Source organism: Nymphaea colorata, chromosome 9 (assembly GCF_008831285.2).
Source record: "Nymphaea colorata isolate Beijing-Zhang1983 chromosome 9, ASM883128v2, whole genome shotgun sequence".
Taxonomy (NCBI): domain Eukaryota; kingdom Viridiplantae; phylum Streptophyta; class Magnoliopsida; order Nymphaeales; family Nymphaeaceae; genus Nymphaea; species Nymphaea colorata.
In genome coordinates, this window is record NC_045146.1 from 12,973,996 (window position 1) to 12,996,620 (window position 22,625).

The 22,625-nt window shown below is 40.4% G+C and overlaps 5 protein-coding genes across 9 annotated transcripts in view; 3 read left to right on the forward strand and 2 right to left on the reverse strand.

The window, feature by feature from the left end:
- Positions 1–553: 553 nt before the first annotated feature.
- LOC116261361 (uncharacterized) overlaps positions 554–22,625 on the forward strand; it is a 90,034-nt gene continuing 67,962 nt past the window's right edge. Inside the window, exon 1 of the mRNA XM_050079724.1 lies at positions 554–558. The gene's annotated coding sequence lies outside the window, so the exon portion shown is untranslated. The remainder of the gene's footprint in view (positions 559–22,625) is intronic.
- Positions 1,049–2,671, forward strand: LOC126410406 (uncharacterized). Of its 2 annotated transcripts, none has more exons than XM_050079727.1 (3): positions 1,049–1,544; positions 1,781–1,997; positions 2,168–2,671. In XM_050079727.1, exons 1-3 carry the CDS (start codon positions 1,316–1,318, stop codon positions 2,196–2,198), a joined length of 477 nt encoding a protein of 158 aa, XP_049935684.1. In that variant the 5' UTR covers positions 1,049–1,315; the 3' UTR covers positions 2,199–2,671. The 2 variants fall into 2 exon arrangements, with proteins under 2 accessions (XP_049935684.1, XP_049935683.1); XM_050079726.1 differs by having other exon boundaries at positions 2,188–2,671.
- LOC116260305 (CBL-interacting protein kinase 5-like) lies at positions 3,307–7,283 on the reverse strand. 2 transcript variants are annotated; one of them, XM_050079723.1, is made up of 2 exons: positions 7,048–7,283; positions 3,307–4,776 (listed from the first exon to the last, which is right to left on the reverse strand). In XM_050079723.1, exon 2 carries the CDS (start codon positions 4,756–4,758, stop codon positions 3,409–3,411), a length of 1,350 nt encoding a protein of 449 aa, XP_049935680.1. In that variant the 5' UTR covers positions 4,759–4,776; positions 7,048–7,283; the 3' UTR covers positions 3,307–3,408. The 2 variants fall into 2 exon arrangements, with proteins under 2 accessions (XP_049935680.1, XP_031494400.1); XM_031638540.2 differs by having other exon boundaries at positions 3,307–4,784; positions 7,048–7,281.
- On the reverse strand, positions 7,792–10,351 carry LOC116260304 (pentatricopeptide repeat-containing protein At1g08070, chloroplastic-like). The gene has a single exon (XM_031638539.2). The coding sequence runs from the start codon at positions 10,265–10,267 to the stop codon at positions 8,210–8,212; it is 2,058 nt and encodes a 685-aa protein (XP_031494399.1). The 5' UTR covers positions 10,268–10,351; the 3' UTR covers positions 7,792–8,209.
- LOC116259791 (nibrin homolog) lies at positions 11,886–22,464 on the forward strand. Of its 3 annotated transcripts, none has more exons than XM_031637705.2 (14): positions 11,886–12,302; positions 13,499–13,552; positions 15,384–15,630; positions 15,741–15,829; positions 16,842–16,972; positions 18,398–18,444; positions 18,584–18,704; positions 18,777–18,854; positions 19,734–19,902; positions 20,576–20,928; positions 21,074–21,135; positions 21,237–21,336; positions 21,616–21,680; positions 21,960–22,464. In XM_031637705.2, the coding sequence occupies exons 1-13, from the start codon at positions 12,266–12,268 to the stop codon at positions 21,673–21,675; spliced, it is 1,548 nt and encodes a 515-aa protein (XP_031493565.1). In that variant the 5' UTR covers positions 11,886–12,265; the 3' UTR covers positions 21,676–21,680; positions 21,960–22,464. The 3 variants fall into 3 exon arrangements, with proteins under 3 accessions (XP_031493565.1, XP_031493568.1, XP_049935679.1); XM_050079722.1 differs by lacking the exon at positions 11,886–12,302 and adding an exon at positions 12,368–12,728; XM_031637708.2 differs by lacking the exon at positions 13,499–13,552.

The window sequence follows — 22,625 nt, forward strand, 5'->3', positions numbered from 1 at the left end:
TTATAACCTTGTTTTCCTTTTCCTATTTTAAGCTAAAATCAAGTTAAATCTTTGGCGAGCTCATCTTTAACGAAAAACCAGGAGTACTGTCGAGGGAACCGGACCCTTCAGGCGCAATATGCTCCCTTAAAAGCCACCATTTGCCTCTTGCCATGGGTCGGCCACCAAGCACGCCTTCTGTTTTCCTTTCTTGTTTCATCGTATTTTTGTCTTTTGTCTGTTCTTCTTCTGCTGCCGCCCATCTTGCAAGCCAACACCGAGCACGACCGATAATAAAAGGTTCTGTGGAAAACAAACCATTGAAGGGCTAATAAAAAGAAGATCAAAAATTGAATACATTTAATGGCTTAAATCACATATAAAAAGATGGTTGAAAGAGAATCTCAATCTTAACCATGTTTTTGTTATACTACCGAAATTAGCGTGCAAATGGGTCGTCGGATCTCAACCTGCCAAAAACATGGGGAATCAAATTCGTAACCAAAGAAGACTCGAAACCATAGGGGACCGTAGCTGAGCTGAGGAGGACCAAGAACTAGCAAGTAATGCAGAACCAAGGTTCCAAACATTTGCATGGATCGAGCTCGCAAAGACCGAGCCGAACCAAGGTTCCAAACATTGGCTCGGCGAGAATCTCATCGAGAGAGAGAGAGGTGCACGGCGTGGCGCATTCAATGCAGGTGATGCCGTTTCCACCAGAGCAGAAGGCGCTCAGAGCGCGAGAGAGAGACGGCGGCTGCCTTTGGAAATCTCGCTCTCTCGGTTTTCAAAAGTTTATTATGGCTAAACTACCCCTCCCAGTCCCAGTTATTATGCGTTTCACCAAAACTTGGGCAGCTTACTCCACGTAAAAGAAATTTTACTTTGTTCGGGGTGCAATTAATCTAAAAGTTTTTATTTGGAAAGGAAGAAAAATCCGGGTGCTTATTCCCTTTAAACAAATGGGAATGAAATTTTACAACCAAATGTATGATTGCTTACTTCATCTCGTTTTCTGTTGAACTCAAAATCTAGTCCGGACTGTTTTCACCTTCAAACCAGAGATAAATTGTCCAAGTGGGAGTAAATCCACATAAACTCGGATGCAACGGCAGAGAACAGGAGTCGGTTTGCTTCAGGAAGGCAGAGTCGTTGAAGGGTATTTCAGTAATTAAGTGGCACGTCAAAACATGCGCAATAAAATGAGTAGTCACGTACGATTAAGCTGCGGCATTTCCTGTAGTGCCCATCACTTCGGCTTTGTGGCCTTTCCCGTTGCTGGCGGTGGAGGAGGACGCCGGAGGCGTGGTCGGGAAGCACGGCTGCTACCAAGGAAATGGCGTTCGAGGTGTGGACGCCGTCGGACTACGCCTGGGTGGCAGAGAGAGCGCATGAGGAGCTGCGCATTCTGGAGTCCCACCACCCACATCACTTCGGCTCCCTCAAGCACGAGCTCGCTTCTCTCCTCTCCGAGGCTCAATCTTTCCTCCTCCTGTGGCCGCCGTCCTCCTGCAGTCGCCCTGCGGACGTCGACTCCATTTCATGTGCCTCTGCTTGTACAGCAGGTGGGCCTCTCTCTCTCTTTTTCTATGATGTTACGACGTCATCGGCCTGACCTCCTCTTTTTAAAACACAAGTAAAATGAGTTCGTCATCTCAAAGTGAATCAATGTGATGCTACCTAATTTACATTTTGTCTCTTTTGAAGAGGCTTTCTATCGTTCGACAAGGCAAGAATCAATGGGGAAAGTCCCAGTACTTTTAACCACTGTCACAAAAAATTTAACATCTTTGCTTGACAGAATCGTCCTCCTACAGAATCGCGAGAAAGAGCAAGTCTATTGATGTTGGTAGGGAAATGGGCGCTGAGTTGAGCGCCATCGAGGGACGGGCTTGTGAATGCAGCAGCAGTGGTGGTGGCGACGATGGCGGCGATGGGTGGATGGATGGTGCTGATGCGGCCATAGACAAGGCCAGAGAATGTCTCCGCAGAATCAGGGAAGTGAAGGAAGTGATCAGGTAATGCACCCCTCCTTCCTCGTCCGTGTCTTTCTGCCTTGACTCTGACCTGCTTTATCTTATTCACCGATCCTCCAAACTTGTTCTGAAACGGTGAATTTAAATATTTTATTACATATCTGTGGTGGCTAAGTACCTCTGTTTTTTCTGCCCTTCATGTCTTTCTGAAGACCAACAGCTACGCATGCAGCTGCAGCCTGAAGATCACGCGGCGCTTGGCCATCGTTGCTGCCTTAATCTAATCTCTTCATGTTTTGGCTAATCCAAACCTGATACATTCAGTATATTTTGTTGAAGAGTGTGAAACTATGATAAGAGTCATACACTTGTGAAGGCCAAGCGGGTCATATTCCACATGAGGATGAAAATTTTGTAACTTGGTACCAATACGATGACACGGTTTGCATTTGAGAATCTGATGCTGAAGTAAAATTCTTTGTCAGGATGTAATTGTCCAAGTTTGTGGTGGAAAAAGAAAAATGGTGGAAAAAGAAACGTATGCGTATGGTCGCAAACCTGTTGTCTTCCTAGTTTGGTAAGAAAAAACCGAAAAAGGAAATGCATTCATATGGCTGCAAACATTTCATCTTCTTAATTTTGAACTGATTCAAAAGTCGGTCAATGTGTTGAATCACTTCAAGTTTGTGGAGGGAAAAGAAAATCATTTCATATAGTAAAAGGATCTCAAACTGAATTGAATTGAGATCGGGACACACTAATATGTTTCATATCATAAACACCTGCGATGAATGGTACATGCCCCCTCTGGCTAGTCTTGATGATTGTCGGTCTCCAAAGAGAGTGTGATCCTAGTGATGATTATGTCGGTACTAAAAAAGAGTGGGTGAGTCCCCTATTCAGTGAATACTAAAGACACAGGTATCAAAGCGTCAAGATCAGTTGTTTTTTTGCTACTTCTATTGGCGGTTGTTTTTTTTCTACTCAACTTCCCGTCAGATCAGGGTCCCAAATAGTCACAGTGCGGTAGGTCATAAAGTTGCCCAAATGGGATTCGGATTTGGCCATGAGTTCAGTCTTCAATTTCTGTGGCAACAGCCTGCTCTTATGTTGTAGTCATGAAGGATCATGTCTAAGGCATCTTTTAATGATAACCAAGTTCACCGACTCCATATGTAATGTCCAACACAGGCATTAGTCCCCACTTGTGTCCCTTTGTGAAGTAAGGCGATCACTGCTTCCTATTAACTTTTCAACATTAAATAGCTCATAGAGATTATTTTTCTAGATAATATCTATTTTTCTTTTTTCTTGTTCCGGCTTAAATACTACCATTTAAACACAGCCCTCCTACTTATTAAATAGGATTAAGCATCCATTTTACATGTTGAGCAGTAATTGTACAAATCAGAAAAGGTCAGTGTGGAAGAAGAAGAATTATGAACAGACGCAATTAAACTTCTTGGGTCTGCGTTTCTGTACTTTGATGATGGTGAGATTGGTCTCCTTGCCATGTCCACACCACGTCCTTGAGATTTGGCTTGAGACCACGATCACAAAACTGTTGATACTCGAAGGTGTCTCCCGCCAATTTCTTGACCTCCACCATGCAGAAGGAGGGAGTGACCTCAAAGATCTCGGCATTTATAGATAAGCAACCCTTCCTCCCTCCCTTGCTCCCCTGCATCTTCACCATCCCATTCTTCTTCTTCACCTTGAAGCTCTCCGTCTGGGCAATCTCCTCCAGCTTCGACGCAATGGCAGAAGCCGGCTTTTGCGACGTGAACCTTGCTTCATGCTTCCGCACGTTAGTCTCCTTCTCAAACAGACCGGAGAGATTGAATCCCGGCGACAGTGATATGATGTCAAACGCGTTCATGCAGCTTGGTTTTATAACTAGTTTCTCGGAACTCTCGGCCTCAGGGTCCGATGTAAAGGCTGCGTCTACGTCACCGGGGCTGCTGTCGTTGCCAAGAGCAGGGGCACGGATTGGCTGGTATCCCTGTTCGAACCATGAATTCTTCATGATCCCAGCTATGGTGATCCTGGTGCTTGGATTTGGATCGAGGACTCGGATTAAAAGCTTCCTGACTTCTGGGGAGAACCAATGTGGGCACCTGAAATCCCCTTTGCTGATCTTCCTGTACATCTCCATGAGGTTGAGATCATGAAAAGGCAGATAGCCTGCCAGTAGAACGAAAAGCACCACGCCGGCCGACCATATGTCGGCCTTGGACCCATCGTACGCCTTCTTGTTGATGATCTCCGGCGCAACATATGCTGGTGTCCCGCAGGTCGTGTGAAGCAGCCCACCGGAACTTTGGCCGTCGGTCAGCGCGCTTAGGCCGAAGTCTGACACCTTAAGGTTACCATTATCATCGACGAGGAGGTTTTCCGGCTTAAGGTCGCGGTGGTAGACGCCACGACTGTGGCAGAAATCTACTGCTCCAACAAGCTGCTGGAAGTAACTTCTTGCTTGATCTTCCTTCAGCCTGCCTCTGGCCACCTTGTTGAACAGCTCCCCTCCTTTCAGGTACTCCATGACAAAGTATATTTTTGTCTTGCTGGCCATGACCTCATAGAGCTGGACTACGTTTGGATGGCGAACCAGCTTCATGATCGAGATCTCGCGTTTGATCTGGTCGATCATACCCACTTTCAGTACCTTAACCTTGTCGATCACCTTGATGGCAACACTTTGTTTGGTGGCGATGTTTCTTGCATGGTAGACTTTAGCAAATGTGCCTTGGCCAAGGAGCCGGCCGAGTTCATACTTTTGCATCAAGATACTGCCCTTCTCCATTTACGATCTTCTAGACTTCTAGTTTCCTGCCAAAGAAGGAACCGATTAAAGGTCATTTAGTGTAAATGAACTTCACCTTGCAGTAAAGCCGCTACATGGCCATGGCCTGGGTTCAGCGAGGTCTGGCCAAACCTGCAACCCCTTCTTGAACTTGACCTCAGCTCGGTTTCCTTAGGACAGAGCAGATATGCAGCTAGCTCAGCTCGGTTTGGTTTGCTGAGTGCTTTCCTGACTTCACGAATGGGAGATTAACCAAGCAATGGGGACACCACCTTATGGTCAACCAAGCATGATTCGGGATTGAAGGGCAACAATAACAACAGGAATAGTTCACTTTTGCAGTTGTTATCAGTCATACGTGGTATATATCCTACTTAAAACTTGAATGGAGGACTGTTTTCATGCCTGCACTTGACCTCATGGTCAACCAAGCATGATTCGGGATTGAAGGGCAACAATAACAACAGGAATAGTTCACTTTTGCAGTTGTTATCAGTCATACGTGGTATATATCCTACTTAAAACTTGAATGGAGGACTGTTTTCATGCCTGCACTTGACCTCATCTTGTCAAGTGCTTGAGTTGTTCATGAGCAATTGGTCCTCCTTTTCTTCTTCTGCTATCTAAGAAACTAGTCCTTGAACCTACAAACATGCTCAAGAGACCAAGCGAGACGAACTTCTCTGGCGTCACGCAGAACAAATATTTCTTGAGACAATGATCCACGCACTAGAAAACTTCTTCATAGGTGTTGCACATGGGAAAAAAGCATGTCCTTTGCATCTGTTGATTGACTTTGGAGCCATTCAATCAGGACAGGGCTGTACTAACGACGCCATATGTGGACATTGCAGGTGTAGCAAGCAGGCAATTTTCTGCTAACGAAGGGCTGCAAAATTGATTATAAACTACAGGTGCAAGAAAGGCCACACCCACCTGTTATTGCCAATAAGGACCAAGGACTTCACATTTGATCCAATCTTGCATTTAGGCATTCCCAAGCTACATATAATTTAAATTCATGTCCCTCTACCTACCATGCAAGATTTGCGTACTCCTTGGTTCCCTCAGGTAGCCCCAGGTTAGAGCTTGGTTCAGCAGACAGGAGAGAACTCTGCACGCAGCTTGTCTGTTTGCTCAGGGGAATCCCCATTAATTTCCTTCCTCGCCTGTGGTTTTAACCTTCTGCGATACCAGGTTTTAGGAGTAGCTTACCAGTCGAACGTGTCGTTACCATTTGTATGTTTGCGGAGCAAGAAGCGTGAACAGATTGGCCTAGAAGATACTAGCCCAAGGCTGCTTATTAGTTTGCTCAAAACGCAGTTCAATAACCCTTCTGTTGGTCTCATCAACTTCATTTGCACCTTGCAAGGGTAAGAGAGTTCTCACCATGAACATGACAAGCATAGGGATTTGGGGATCATACAGCCGCGGCTAAATGGCGCACCCGACTTTGTGAAGTGAAGTGCATAATTGATGATAGTCTATCGTGATAATCCACCCATCAAAAGGCCTGATTTCCATTTTGCTCCATTCGGAAGATCCTTCCAGGAATGGAGATCAGATCATCACTTATTGCACCTTCATGTGCCACCAAGCCATAAGGGCGCTTCATCAAGATTGGACGAGAGTGTTCTCCCATCACTAAATTGTCATCCCTACCTGACCAGATGTGTGATCTAACTTGCTTCGCAATGCACGCATAGCTGATGACCTATCGCAATTTTCCTAGGTCGAGATGGTATAGTTGCCAAACTTGAAGCCAAATCCTTCTAGGACTTTTAGACAAGATGGCAGGACTGTGCCAAATCACATTTTTAAAATGATCTACCATTTACGGCTGTTTTAGACATGACTGAACGATTTCCATGTCCGGTTCCGGTGGCCCACGAAGGGTGCTGAATAGATAAAAAATGTTCATGATTGCAATCTCAAAGGATCTAACGGTGAAGACCTTGCATCATTTTGAGAAAGTGGTCGTCCTTCTTTCTTTGATCTTTTTGCAGCCATTCGGGATTTTAGTTCCTTTTGGTCACCTTCTAAGTAATGTAGAGGCCTTCTCTATTTTGCTGTTGGTTGGAAAATTAAAGAAAAGCATACGACTTCAAACCAACGTCTAGTTTCATCTACTTTGTTGAATCGCGAGGTTAAAACTTAAGACTCCTGAATTTGGCCCCTTCCCTCTACTGGCCGAAGAATGAGATTGCTTTCAATATTATCACAATCTGATGAACAATTTCCACCGTGTTTCTAATATGTAAGAATCTGAGAGAGGGAAAGAGGTGTTACCAAGATGAAAGTTGTATTCGGGATCTGCTTGTTCCTCCGGTAGCTAGCCGTCCGGCACGTGTAAAGCTCAAACTGAATAAGAGACCAGAGAAGAGAGGATCTGGAGCCTCGCCATGAGGCAGGCCCTCAAAGGAAACCTCCGAGAGGAGGCTCTGAGCTTTGGAAGCATCCAACATATTCTTAAAACCGCATGGGAAGAAAAGAAAAGTGAGAGACGGGCATGCCCTTTGCCTTCGGTAGGGACGCCGGACACTCTGGAAAACTTATCCGGACGTCATAAAAATAGAGAAACAGGATGGAGGAACGACCGTTTTGTGCGGACCCACCGTTACGAAAAAGTAAAAATAAAAAAGGGGGACGCCTTCATTCACCAGGTGGCCGAGCACCGATGACTGCTTATACTTCGTAAATTTGTATGTGCAACTAGGTTTATATAAATGGTGACCATGATAAAAGAACGACAACAAAGCTATGAAATAAGAAATGCTGCTTTTCACAAAGTCAACTCTATGAATGGATTTTACATGTTCAGAAAGCAAGAATAGGAGGAAAGATCTTATATTTTAGATGTGCAAATCAAACTTCATCAGTTAAAAGTCGAGTATTAGCTTTATCCGTTCCACATTTTGGATTCTTGGAACCTTCCAAGACTATTTATGTAGTTTAATTAGGAAAATTGAATGTTCGTGTCCATCGACAAATTTTGATCATAGTTAGTACACAGAGTAATCTAAGAATCCCATATATGCAAAGCACCATCCAATCTCTTCATGGATCACTACCAATAGACGAATAGATTCCTTTGATGATGACAAAAACATATAGTAGAACTGTGGATGGTACATAAAAAATGCCCTTTCAATGAAACTTGGTGGCAGACAGCAGCTGCAGGTACTTGCTTGAACCAAGCTGCTTACAGGGTGACCGATCATAAAACAACGGGTGCCCAAATCTGAATCGACCGTCAGAAATCATATGAGCTTCGAATCGTTACTTAAATGCAAGAACCAAGAAATACTTGGCACGCAGACGCAAATTCCCGTGTCAAGATTGCCATGATCAAACAAAAGCTGTGTTGGCGTGTCGCGATCTCGGCAAAGAACTCCGGCTTCTGCCTATCCATATAACAACCATGAATGAAGCTGATAGCGCCTCTTACGAACTACCAGTAGTCCCCGCAAGAACATGATCCCATTATGAAATGGTGGAACCGATTCCGATCACGTGCGACTATCTCTTGCTTGTAAACCTTAGAAACGAGTTTCATAAAATTATGACAATCAGTGCAGAACCGCAGATTTTTTACTATGCGCATCACAGATTCGGTGTCTCTGTGAATGAGCCCAAATGCAACGGCTAATTTCTCACTGTGAACCGACAAAGCCTGCTCCCTTTCCTCTTCTTCTAAATCGAACAGTATTTGCTTTGTATCAGGAACATACCCTTCTTCCCTTCTCAATCTCTCGTGGATCTCACGTAACATCTGATGAATCAATTCATTTTCTGGATGTGTTTTATCGCCTGCAATGAAGCGATGAACGTTCCCCTTCATCTCTATGAAACTAAAACCAGGAGGCTTTGACACACCTCTGGTATTCATCATCTTCCTCACTTTCCTTGCATCTTCCCACCTTTTTGCAAATGCATATACGTTTGACAGCAGAACGTATCTCCCGCTGTGCTCAGGCTCTAGCGCAATCAAATGCTTGCCAACCCGCTCGCCAAGTTCCACATTCCCATGGATTCGACAAGCACCAAGTAATGCTCCCCAAGCACCGGCATTGGGTTCCATTGGCATTCCACTTATGAGCTCCATAGCCTTCTCAAGCAAACCAGCACGGCCAAGAAGATCAATCACACATCCATAGTGTTCGGCTTTAGGAGTGACATTGAACGTACTGCTCATGCAATCAAGCAGCCGAAGGCCCTCTTCGACCATACCTGCGTGGCTGTACGAGCTAAGCATAGCAACGAAGGTAATATCATCAGGTTCACTTCCTGACTGAATCATCTCCATGAAAAGTTGATAACATCTCTTTACATGGCCGTGCATGGCTAATCCTGCTATAATTGTATTCCAAGATAGAACATCCTTTTCGGGGATTAAGTGAAACACTTGAATAGCTTCTTCTATGCTCCCACATTTTGCATACATGTCAGTTAGAGCGGTGCCTAGAACCGTGTTCAGTTTAATCCTGTGGGCATCAAGGAAGGAATGCAATCGCTTCCCTCGATCAAGCGCGCCCAGATCAGCACAAGCTGAAAGGATGCAAACCAGTGTAGCTTCTGTAGGATTTACACAAACTGCTCGCATCTCATCAAATAACAACAAAGCCTCAATTGACCGGTTGCACTGAGAATAGCAGGCAATCATCGCATTCCAGGAAACAACGTCTCGTTGAGGCATTTTGTCAAACATGTGGCGTGCTGATTCAACGTCACCCGCCTTAGCGTAACCAGTCAACATGGCGTTCCAAGAAACGATGTTTCTCCTTGTACTTTCATCAAACAGCTTGCGAGCATCTTCCAGACGCCCGAGATTCGAATACCCAGTGATCATGGTATTCCATGAAACAACGTCTTTACAAACCATTTGATCGAATAACGAACTCGCAACCGTCAAATCACCAGTCCGAACATATCCATCGATCATAGCATTCCACGAAACGACGTCTCTGTCAGAACTACCCGCAAACAGTCGGTAGGCATCTTCCAGTCTATTGGAGCGCGAGTACATATGGATCAGAGAGCTTTGGACGTATGCATCACGATCAAGACCAGATTTCACGATGTGGGCATGCACCGAGATGCCAAAATCAACGGCCGAGGAGTCAGTACAAGCCTTAACAACGAAAGGAAAGGTGAAATTATTCGGTTGAAAGCCGCCCTTCAGCATCTGGGAGAAGAAAATAATGGCTTCCCTTGGGTTGTCCCCAGCAACAAGGCTTCTGATCATGCAATTCCAAGCGAAAATGCTCGGATTGCGTATCGTTCTGAAGACGGCCCTTGCATAGTCGATGCAGCGGGAGGCTGAAGCAGAGAAGAAGGCGACGACCTTGCTGGTTGCGAATGTATCGCCGGTGAGGCCTGCTGTGGTGAGTTGGGCATGGATTTGCTTCAGCTCTCTCACGCTCTTGCACGAATCCAACAGGGAAAGAAGCAGGGAGCGCTTCTGTTCTAGGCTGCATTTTCTAAGGACGGCGGGAAAGCATCCATTCATGTAGAGAGTCTTCTCTAGTGTTGGCTATGGTGGCATGTCTTGCATAAGAGAGAGCAAGCCATTCCCGCCGAGGGAAATTTCCAATTTTTTAGGATCTTCTCTGTTTGGACATGATTCGGGGAAATTTTTATTTTAGCACCTACTCTTTTTTTTTTTTCTGTTTTGCAATTAAATGAAAACGATTCTGGTAAGAGCCAGCCCATCACGTAAACCCTTGAAACTATTTCCATTAACTTGGAAAACAGAAAACATAGCTACGCTTTTTTTCAATTTTCCTTCTCTGATTTGTTTCATATGCAATAAGGCAAATATGAACTCTTGAATCTAATTAGGCACCACAAGAACGCCAACTGTTGACGAGAAAAATTTCATTTAAGAATTTCAAAATACTATTTAATCCAGTTGAAATTTTCTTACAAAAAAACACAAATCTACATTCTACTACCCATAGTGGGAACTTGGATGGCTCGACCGATTACTTGTTACTTAGCCTTTCGGCTTAAAGGGAAGTACTTAAATGGTGAGTCCAAATGACTTTGGCATAACAACAATTTTATTCACATAATTCAACCAATATTTGCATAATCAAACATAGAAGAGTAGGCTACACAAAACCATCACCATTCTATTCGTTTAACTTATAAGTTAGACTGCCTCAAGCGCATGGCACAATTGGGCTGGGCTGTATTGCAATTTAGATTCAAGGGGTTTGATGTTTGAAATTCATAGCCGATGTTTGAAACTCATAGCCACGGTCACGTTCCAGTGCGTTATTTCTCTAAATTGCTAAAGGTAGCAAGCACGACATTCAATTTGAAGAGTATATCCATAAGTCTATCTCGCCTCAAAGCAAGTCAGAACCTTAAAGGCATAAGGATATGGTATTGAGAGTTTTATGCCGAATGTGGTTTTCCCTAAGTAAATGAAAAACAAAACTTAAACTAAACTTGGTTCTTTTCCCGATCTCCGTTTTGTGTTAGGATATTGAATGGGACAATAAATAAAAGAATACATACCTCAAAAACTGGGTGGGTACAGTAAATAAAGGATGCATACATTAAAAATATGTATCAAGGTAACAATTAGACTTTCACTGTAACATGGGTATCAAATTGATAACCAAACTCTCGCCACAATGTCTTGTCGATTATGGTGCCCCACCTGATTGACTTAGGAGCATAACACTCATATGAATTGAACTAATGACTGCGCTCTCATGAGACCACCAATTCAATCAATTTTCTTATGACCCTTGAAGCAAGGTACCAGATTTTTCACTCCTTTTTACAAAATCAAGTTTGTAAAACTCAGCTTTGATGACATCTAAATACTCGAGAAACAAAAAATAGTTTTGAAGTGTCAACCAAACACCCCTTAAGTAGTTCAAGGTAAAATTTCAGATGTTGGGTAACAATTTGTAATTATATTGAAGGTTACCTTAAAGGAACAAATTGTAATGATTAGTAAATTATTTAAATGAATTTATCAATACCTATATATGGTAGACGAATATGTTAATGGCTCCTGAAGAAAATAACCCTAAATAGAATGAGACAATGTAGCAGCTCATTTAGATTGAATGGCCCGCTATAAAGTGACGAGCTTTGGCAATTATTTCTCAATGCCCAACCTATAATGGATACTACTTGAAACTGCATACACTTCGAGCTTGTTTTAATGGAGTTATCGTGAAAGGGGACCCGATTTTAGCTACGCCTTTGCAAGTAAAAGATGAGCCGGTGATTTTGCCCAGTCATTTTGGCCAGAACCTTCGAGGCTCATCGTACATCAAACAGGGACGATAGTTCGGCAGTCATTTAGAAAAGTTGCCCAAAGGCAAGCCTAGCGGTTCTTCGTTCACCTGTAAGCCCACCGAGCTTTGCGGTATTGCCTTCCCGCCATTTTGAGCCGTATTTCTCCGAATCAACGGTGTTGAGAAGTTGGCCTGCGTGCATCAACATTCTCACTCGGTGAAAAATCAACGTTCACCGCCAAAAGATGGTGTGGGGATTACTTCCTGTTAATCCTTCTCTTGGTATGTATATGGGCTTGCCAATGTCTCTGAGAGCTTATTTTACATAATATCTGAACCCATCTTCTCCTTTTGCTTCCATCTTCTCCTTTTGCTTCTATCTTCTGTTTTCTACTTTTTCTTTTGCAATTCTCCCCTTTCTTCTCGTTGGGAATCGTTGCCGGGAAATTTCAAGGGGTATTGAATGAGTAGTTGTTACACGTGGGCTGTTATGTTTTGTTCCTTAATCAAACTTCTCTGGATTAGATTCCTTGTTCTGTGGCAAGATGTGGTAGGGGCTTTTGTTTTTTCCCGACGGGGCGCAAAACCCATGGATGAACGATAGGAAGGGACGGTTTCTTAAATGCCTAAACGTGTCGCAGTCTTTATGGCACGGAATTGTTGTAGTTTCTCGATCAAAGATGGTGAAGCATGCTGCGAGATTTCCCAGTAAGCAATATCGAGAAGGTTTTATCATGCGTTTTGTCCTTCATTATATTGAAAGAACTCGAGTTGTTTGCCACTATAGACTCCATTGCTACTGTGTAGATATTTTCGATGAACTGAACTCTCCTTCAAAATATAACACAAAATCACAAAGTAACACTTAACAGGCCTCATGTTGTACACATGTCTGTCATGTTACATGTGTTTGGATTTGGAGAAAACATGTTTGGATGCAAAAACATTCGACCCAATCACCAATGAGCGTTATTAGCGATCTTCTCATGGATACAGTTATATTCACGAAGAAGCTTTGGGCCATATTAAGAGTATTTTGATGATAAATCAATAGACTTCAGCTTGTCTTAATAGCCCTCAATTGTCAACTAAGCTCATGCAGTCATGCTTCTTTAGAAGCTTACTTTTGAAGTTGGGTAGTCCTTGCTTCTGAAGTGGTAGATGTGGTTTCTTCATACACCTTCCTCCCTCTCTCATGCTTCACTTATTTATATTTGTATGATTCTTTTAGAAGCTTGCTTTGGAAGTCGGGTCATCCTTGCTTCTGAAGTGAGATATGTCATGCTTTTCTTGTGGTAACTTCGTACATCTTCATGCTTCTCTTAGTTTTCATTTTTCTTTCCTCCCACACACATGCCCACACACCTGTGTGTGTGTACTGCACTCATGTGCATTCCGTTCTGTCATTAAAGGACTCCTCTTTTGATTTTAGTTATTAGTGCATTTGATTCTGTATTCCTTATTGGTTCTTGTGGCAGGTTTACCTACATACTATTTCTTTTCCAAAGGAACATACAAGATTGGTCGAAAAGGTAAATTTGGTGCAACATTGAATCTCCTATAAATTATATACATATATATATGTGTGTGTGTATAGTCCCTAGGTTGTGTCAAATTAAATATTTAATAGTGTCAACCTTGTGACCATTGGATTAGGACAGATGTTTAGCTAGGATGCTCCTAGTGAGAGAAAGTTAACAATTTAGGTGTTTTTTTGAGAGGGCAAAAGTATCCTACAAAGGAAAGGAAAATTCATTTTGTTGAGATATCAACTATACTGTATTTCATTTAATGTTGAGAGTTGGATGACAGAGTTGATGCCATTAAATAGTTGTTAGAATCTATGGATCCTAGACACTTGCAGACTTACATACTTATGTGTGAGTGTATGTTTGGATGTATTTTCCATGGGCACTATTGGTTATTGGATCATCAAATTATATTTGTTAACACATGCAATTTGTGTCCTTGAAAGTGTTGGAAGGCAAAAGCTGCTGTGTCTTGGCTGTTCTAACTGATGGTTAGCTATAAAGCCTGTTTCAATCATGTTTATTTGATACATTTGTTTGAGATATCTGAGTATCTATGTTTAGGATAGAATATAGACTCTTTTTCATGTCTCACGAATGGAATTAAGAACATTGCCCACAACATCAGTTTTTGTTCTTATTGTCATTTCCTAAGTTACAATACTTGTATGTAGACAAGAGTTCCATAAGCAAAAGTACCCAAGGAATAAGGATCTGCTTAGAGTCAACTGTGTCAAAGCCATGTTTTCTTCCAAAGGAGTAACATTTGAAAAACATATGGATATAGTCAACCATTTAGTCCCATAATGTTTATATCCTTTTTGGTTGTTTCCATATCCAAGCAAAATGCAAGGCATAGCTAGGGAGAGTTTCCTCTTTTATTTGAAAGCAACACACGTACATCTAAAGATCCTCAATATTTATTTTCTGTGTTTTTGTAAAGCTTCTATAGAGGAGGGGATATTTCTCCGGCTTGATTTCAACAAGAAACAGACGCTCTGCCCATGAGTTGAGACTTCCAAGTGATGACTATAATGCAGCATGGGTAGCATGCTAAATAGTGAAGTCATTAAGTCTTTGATCTTAGGTCTCTCTGGGAGAAAAGCTGGACTCAAGAGAATAATGGTTTCTGAAAAGGTGCCAACTTTTGAAGTGGTTCAGGATCATATCAACAATGAAAACATAATTAATTGTTGTGAATAAGGATGACCTGATCTCCTTTTGAAGGAATAAAGTGACATATGTCCCTTCAGAGAGTTCAGACTCGGTTTTATTATAACCACTGGTATCAATATGATTCAGACAGATTTCTGTGCTTTCCTCTCAAAAAGTTGGATAACGTTTTGGAAAAGATGAGAAGGAAACATCTGATTCTTTGTGGCATTATTTGAAAATCTGCTGAATCGGCTTGTCTCACTTGGTTGACTGGGTTGCCTACATGGTAAAAAATTGGGTAAGCATGAAGTTGGCAAGAGTCGTCTGAGTCATGGGATGAGTCCATGGAGTCACTTGGTTTAAGCCAAGTTAGCAGAATTTTTGGTCGGTTAGCTGAGCTTTACACATTTTCTTTAAAAAGAATGAAGTTGGCATGACATGTCCAAATTATTGAGCCACTCTGAGTTGAGTTGTGAGCCAGTGGGTTTTAAAGCTTGCTTGATGGTAATTTGATTAGTGATGATTTTTTTTTTAATTTAAACTTAAATCAGTGAATTAGAAAATCTCACCATCTTGATAGCTTTTTATTTCTCATAGGAGTTTATTATCATGTATTTCATCATTTGCAATATTCATACTGTTTGGATGTGAGCATCTGAATTTGGCTTTGTGGTTGCAGATTGTGACGTGATTATTGAAAAAGATAGAACAATTTCACGCATTCATGCAGACGTGATAATTGATTGGGACCCTTTGCAGATAAAGCTACATGGCCACTCAAAAGTCTTGTTGACAGATCATTCAAAATTTGGCACGTTTATAAACAATGAGAGTGGGTCCAAGCCAATCTTTTCGTTGCCAAACAAGCAAGTAAACTTAAAAGATGGAGACCGAGTATCCTTTGGAACTGGCAATGCAGCATTCAGGTGATTCTGTCCCTTAATTCAGTGAAATTTTGTTGCTTTCTGAATTCTTACATTCTCCCTTTCAAGGTAGTTATTTGTGCTTGGCTCTGTTTCTTTTTTTGACTTTGCAGATTTTGCTTCATCCCATTCTTGATGTTTATTCATCAAACAGATTCCTCAAAAGCATCCTCTTCTGTTCAAGATCTTGTATTGTTCATAGGTTAGTGTTCTATAATAACATCGTTTTTTTGTTATCTTAAACCTTGCTTTGTTGTTTTAAGTAACTAGTTGTTATGTCAAAATTTTAAATAATCTGTTCCTGGCAGTTGTTGACCTTTGAGATACTCCACAAATCCAATCTTAGTTTAAAAAATCTGGTGATTCACCTGTCATTTGATGTTGTCTTATTGCTCGCAGATAGTTTAAACTTTAACCTAAGATTCATGTTCTGGTTTTGCTTTTTATCACAGGCATTAGCTTAATCTCCTAATTTGTTTAAAGCTGCATAGACACCACTGCATAGTGACATCCTATTAGATCTAAGCAGCAGAGGAACCAAAACATCTATCTAGCAGGGGCTGGCCATTTGTGCAGAATCTGATAGCTGGCTTTTTTATTTCCCAACTATTCACCCAGTGGGAGGGCATTCAACTCCTCATATGTTTTTGTAGTGGCAACAGTAGTTTCTCAAAATTCTAGGGGACCTTTGTTATTGAGAGAAAAGCAAAAAAATCAGTGAATTGGTCTAATTCTTTTGTGCAGCTTATTTTCATGAGATGGACCTGTTGATCTTGAGCCATTCGAAAAAAGCTTTGACCTGCAGGAAAGGAAAAGGAGTGATGTGTTGTGGGTTTTTTTTTTTTGTTGGAGAAAGTGGGAGGGGGGCGGGTGGGGGCGGATCACATGGCATTGTATTTTATATATTTTTGTGGGTTCCTCAATTTTTTTCTGTCAGTCTTCAATATGTTGATATGACAAATCAGAGCTGTTTGCACAGCATGTTGTACTCATTTACTTAATGGATATATTATCATGGAGTATAAGCTTAATTTATTGGATTATATTAATGACATTCAATTACTTGACTATATTATATTATTTAAATAATCATAATAAATCTGCATAACATATGTTTTTACCAACTATAAGAATATTACTGATGCAAATCTTGCATATGAGTTTATTCTTTAATTACTGGACATCCCACAGCTGATTTGTTCTTTATGCTCAAGGTGGATGTGTCCTTAATAAATGGAGCCCAGAGTGCACACATGTAGTTGTTGATGCACTAACACCTGTAACAGAAGATATTATTGAGGCTGTGATGGAGCAGAAGCCTGTTGTTCTTGGTGACTGGGTCAAGGTACCTTTGAAATACTTATTTACTTGTCCTTCTTTCTTGATTCCATACCTTGATCCAGAACTGCTTCCATAAACATGGTAATTTTGGTTGAAGAAGCAAGCATCAGAATGTATTCTTTTTGAAAAACAACTTATTAGTTATTATCTGATAACTTTTTTTGGTCGTCCCTCCTAACAAGGTTACAGTCAATGAAGAGATGGATGGAACATATTGGTAATTTATCCTTTAAAATTTCTCTTTATGGCCTGTTAGACGAACTTGAAATGAGCAGAACTAACAGGAAGACATCTAATTAGGTTCTCAAGTAATCTTGATTTTTGTAGCTAGTTGCATTGCCTGAAAGTGTCTAATGAATACTGAGAACTCATTTTGGAATGACAACTTTATCTGCCTGTGAGCTTCTTTTGGTCTATATCCTAGATGCATGAGTCACTGAAGTAACCTTCTCTGTCCAGCAGCAACAAAGATACTTACAAATGTGGTAGTATGGAGACAAAAAAGGAAAAATATGGCAGAGAGATGGCTTATTGCAGGAAACACACATTCATCCATGCAGGGATTAGGTTCAAAGGGAGGGATTTGCAAATAAAGAAGGTATTTTATTAGCTTGGCCGGTGGTATCAGCTTTCCCTCCCAGGTGTAATGGGAGGAGGTTATTCAAAACAATGAGTCCCTCTTGCCTCTTCATTTGACAATGAAGAGGCAAGACATGCTTGCCTTGCCTCTTCTACTAAATTATGAAATTGAGCTGTAAGTCTGTAACCTGATTTGACTTGGGACCCTAGTTGACCTTTTAGTTCTAAATGAATTAGGTCTCTATTTAACCAAATCGTAGATAAATATATATAATGTAAATAATCGAAAGACCAATTGCATCACCAAACTTGACAGTGCTAGATTAGCCTTACTCCGTGATGGCTAGTGTGGCAAGCCTTTAACAGTCAAACTGCATGGCACAAAATTATAAAAAAGCACAGAAACAAAAAGACAAGAAATATGCCTATACATTTTATAATATAAATGCACAGAAATAAATGTATGCTGTGTGTTTTACCCCACACAAACACATAAATTGGTATATTTTAATGTTCGCTCCTTTTCAATTAGTCAATAATATATGGGATGCATTAGACATCTAAAAGTCAATATACGAGATGCATTAGACATCTAAATTATTTGTGATTTTGTAAATTAGTAGACCTTAACTTAGCGTATCAAGCCATTTATCATTTGGTTCCAGTTGTCCTTTTTTTTTATTGTGCTGTAGCTCTACTTGTTTTCTTCTGTTAAGAATTGATATACAATTCATTACCAGATATTACTAGGTTGTCTTCATAAAAAGATTCATTATGAAATATAACAAGACTATCTTCATCTGCTTATCATATTGACAATAGTTTTTACTTTTTATCATTCTTTTTGTAGGCTATCGCAGAGAGAAAAGTTTCAACAGAAATTCCACATTGCTCATTGTAAGTATTCTTTTTGTTGCAACTACCTAATAACCTAAAGCATTTCTGTTTTAGTTCCTTTTTTTCCTTCCCTGGGTCATCTTTACAATTTTTAGGAGCACATTCAAAGCAAATCAACTGAAGGCTTTTCTTTCTTCAGCTATACTCCAACCTTAACCTTGAGTGAAGGAGAGTTCTCAGTGCAAGTCAAAATTGTGGAACCAGACATCAGAAGAGGCTGTTTAGCGGGGCACACTTTTATGTTGGGCTCCCCAAACATGGTGACTTCTTGCTTTGTTTTGGTTTTACAAACTTACTGTGTTCAGTTTTCTAATTAAGATTATGTTATGCAGTATAAATTTGGTAACAAATTCAAGTGGTTGCTAGAAGCTTGTGGTGCCAAGGTTTCATCAATCAATTCATCTGATACTGTAAGCTAGCTTGTCTTTTTCACCTGTTTTGATTTTATGCTGTGAATAATTTCAATTTTCTATTATTATTGTTTACAGAAAGGATACTCTCATGAGGTATAGTACTGCAACTTGGTACCGCATGGACTGATGTAATTGAGTAATTTCTTTTGTTTTGATTGTTGAAGAATCTCTTTATCAGCATGTTAACTTTGATCTTTACTCCTGAAAGCAGTTTAGTATTGCTGGTGTGTTGGTCTCATCTGCTTTTGTTAAATCAATAGTACCATGGAGAATTTTTTTTTTCTACTATTTCTTGACAGTGTGTTTCTTTCAAAATACAGGTTTCTCAAGAAATTTTCAGCCTAAAAATTAACACTAAAAAGGTCTTGTATTATTTTTCTTTTAAAATGTCTGTAAAACATAATTAAAAATTTATGCTGTATAAGATAGATTCCTTTTCTAGAAAACCTCAAGAAAGAATCTTCTGGGACAATATGAAAATGTTATATGCCTTGCCTATAGTTTAGAAAAAGATCATGGTAATTTGCAATAGTACATTAGCTGGCATCACTGATGTTGTCAATATGCTGGTAATTTCATATATCAGCAACATTAGTAAGTCACTATTCAGTAGTCTGAAAGTTTTTGAATTTCTTCTTTGGTCTATATTATATTTATTTTCCATTATTTTGTCGAATGCTAAAGCATGTAAACACGTTCTCCATTCTTCTAAATGGTGTGAAACAGAATTTTCCTTACGGAATGACACTGAAATTTTATGAGCTTCATATTATCGTAGTGCTATTTTTCAATGTTTACTTTAATAAAATTATTCTAGGAGTGGCATGCAGGGCAGTGGTTTGATTTTATTTTATTTTTTTTTCATTTGGACACCAGGCTCTTGCACATGGGACAGATAACGTTGTTCTTGTTAGCCCTGTCAGATGTGCTGATGCATTTAATCAATGTCGTTCCATAAGCCAACTTCCTAGAATCAATGATATTAATTTGATTGGTGCAGTTTTATCTGGACATTTGAATGACGACCTTGTGGAATTGCCTCCTGGTAAATTTTTCAATTCTCAAGCACTCTTTCAGGAAATGTATGCCTAAACCGTCTTTGGTTTTCCATAATAACTTGACAAAATTATGCATGTTAGATGGTCTTAAGTTTCAATCGTAACCATTCTTGAAACCTGTTTTGACTTTGTTGATTAATCTGTAGACTCCTGATCTCCAGTCATTGTTCTTCAAAATTTCAAATCCTATTTGATTGGGTTGCTTTTCAAATTCCATGTGGTGAACTGGTGATGAAATGAATCACATGAAAAGCTTTCTTTCTGCAAGACAATTCACCTTTAGAGCAACGTTGTTGTTGGTTGTTGGAAGACTGGAAATTGGTGACTTCACAAATCTCAAGTATTTTTGTTGATCAACCATTTCTGGAAAATCATTCCTGTGGATTGTCTTTGTTGGATGCTTATGCATTTGCATCAAATGAATGACTTGAGTCCTTATTCTGGATATCTCTGCGTAATGAGTGACTCAATTCATTCAATGGAAACATCTCTAGAAACTAAATGAGTTGCGAAGCTGATTTCCCTGTTGCCTTTATCAATTTATTATTTGGCTGTATGAACTCTGGTAGGATTTAGGGCTCCAAGCTGGAGAGCTTGGACCTTGCCGCTGGTTTTCGATTTGTCATCTGCAACTTATGTGTACATCTTGCTGGCTTGCAGTTGCTGATTCACAATCACATACCACTGATGAGACCATTGTGGCGGATTCTGATGTTGAAGTGGATAGTGTCACATCTCAAGGAAATGCTGCTGTAGCTCAAAGAGAAGTCCTGGTGTATGAGAACAAAGTAAATCCATTGAGTGATGTCATATCCCAGAGAAAAAGTCTGTCGCATTTTGGAGAGGATGGTTGTATGATGGAGAGGAAAAGTATAGATATGTACACCGATCTATCAAAATATCAGACTTCAGAAGTCATATATAGTCAAGATCTGATCGTGAAAAATGATTGCAGGCCAGAGTCAGGCCATTCAGTGAATGAAAATGTGGTCAATTTTAAATGTTTTAGGAAGGTAAATTTCTTCATGACATGGGACCTGGAACATCTATGCACTCTCACATGTTATCTTAGTCCAATATATCTACTAGATCCTTTTGCATTTTTGTTGGATTTGGTTGTAACTGCTGCTTGCATTGGGCTTTTCATGTTGAACTCAGAGGGAATATGCATCTGGTAACAGCTTCAAGGATCTCATTCCATTCTCAAAGGATCCATACATGTAAATTCTGAACCTATTTCTTGTTTGTCTTTGGGAATATTCATTGCAGATGAATGGTTTGTCTGTTGAGATCATGATCATCATTGCATTTCTTTATTTAGTGAAACAGAAGGCCAATCAGAAAGAGAGAAGTTTGTTAGAGAAGAGAAGAAAAGGAAGCAAGCTGAATCCATTGCAGAGGACTTGTTCAATAGTGAAAGGGTATGTTGACATTCTTTTCCCAGACTCGGCCAAGCTAGTAGTAGTTTAGTCTAGAAGACTTTGGAAGTATCTTTCTGTTCACGACAATCTGTATTGGATAATTAATGATAAGTTGGCTTTCAAAAATTTGTGTCACCATATATTAGTTTTAATTTTTTTTTCTGCAATTAACATTTTGGTTAAAATATATGTACTAACTAGATGAAATTCTACTTTAAAACCTGTGGTAGAATAGCAAATATTCTGATTGAATTTCCTTTTAACTGATATGTGGTTCAGGTCAAGCGACAAAAAGGAACTGTTACTTCTTCACTACGCAACCTTATTCTTCGTCACTGAGCAAAGTAAGTGGGTAAGATCTTTCAGTTTTAAAGTTGGTAGGAATTTGTCTTATCATAGCCAGGAAAACTTTATTTATCTTGGGTTTGTGGCAAGAATGAATGTCTGACTGGCCCAAGTGCATCGTGACCCACTATGCTTCCATGTGCTTGGTTTCTGCTTGAGCATGAAACGACGTTTGAGAGTTTTTATTTCTCTAACCAGAAGCATGTATAACTTAATTTGGCAGATTGTTGGGGTCTAACGGTGCAGTATATTGACACGTAAGGTTTTTGTTATTTTAGGACGACTGCCTCTTTAAACAAGGGCATTATGAGCTTAGGTATTGAGAACAGACTGGCGAACTCGATTAGAAAGCTGGATTCAAGTGGAAGGTTGACAAAAAGGTTGGTCTCGTAAGCTTGATGAAGGCGCACTTGGAACGAGAGGAACACGAAACTGATTGGAAAGGATTCATAGTCCACCTTTTGGCAAGTTGATGAGATGCAACCAATAAATGTGCATTGCATCAAGGAAGATGGACGACAGAAGCCCTTGCTTGGCTTCTTACTGGACCATATATAAGAAGCTTCTACGCTGTGGTGGGGACAAAATGAGGCTTTCGATCCTTGCATTTTTTGTCATCATAGAACAATTTGGCATGCATGTGCACGTGCATGTGTATGGTGTATATGTGTATGTGTGTGTGTGTGTGAGAGAGAGAGAGGCCCTTGAACAGATGCGGTTGTACGTTGACATGGAGATAACTGGTGTTGTCATTGCAAAATCAATTCCCTTGATATATGTAAAGCCTTGTCTTTTGGGAACTATGGTCAGTACATGGCAGAAAAAAACATGGGATAAAAGGGGTGCTAAAGATCACCAAATAACATAAATGATATACTTTACCTTTAGTTTTTGAAAAGTGGAGTGAGAAATTGAGATTCTCTCTTTTGAATTATATCATCAAC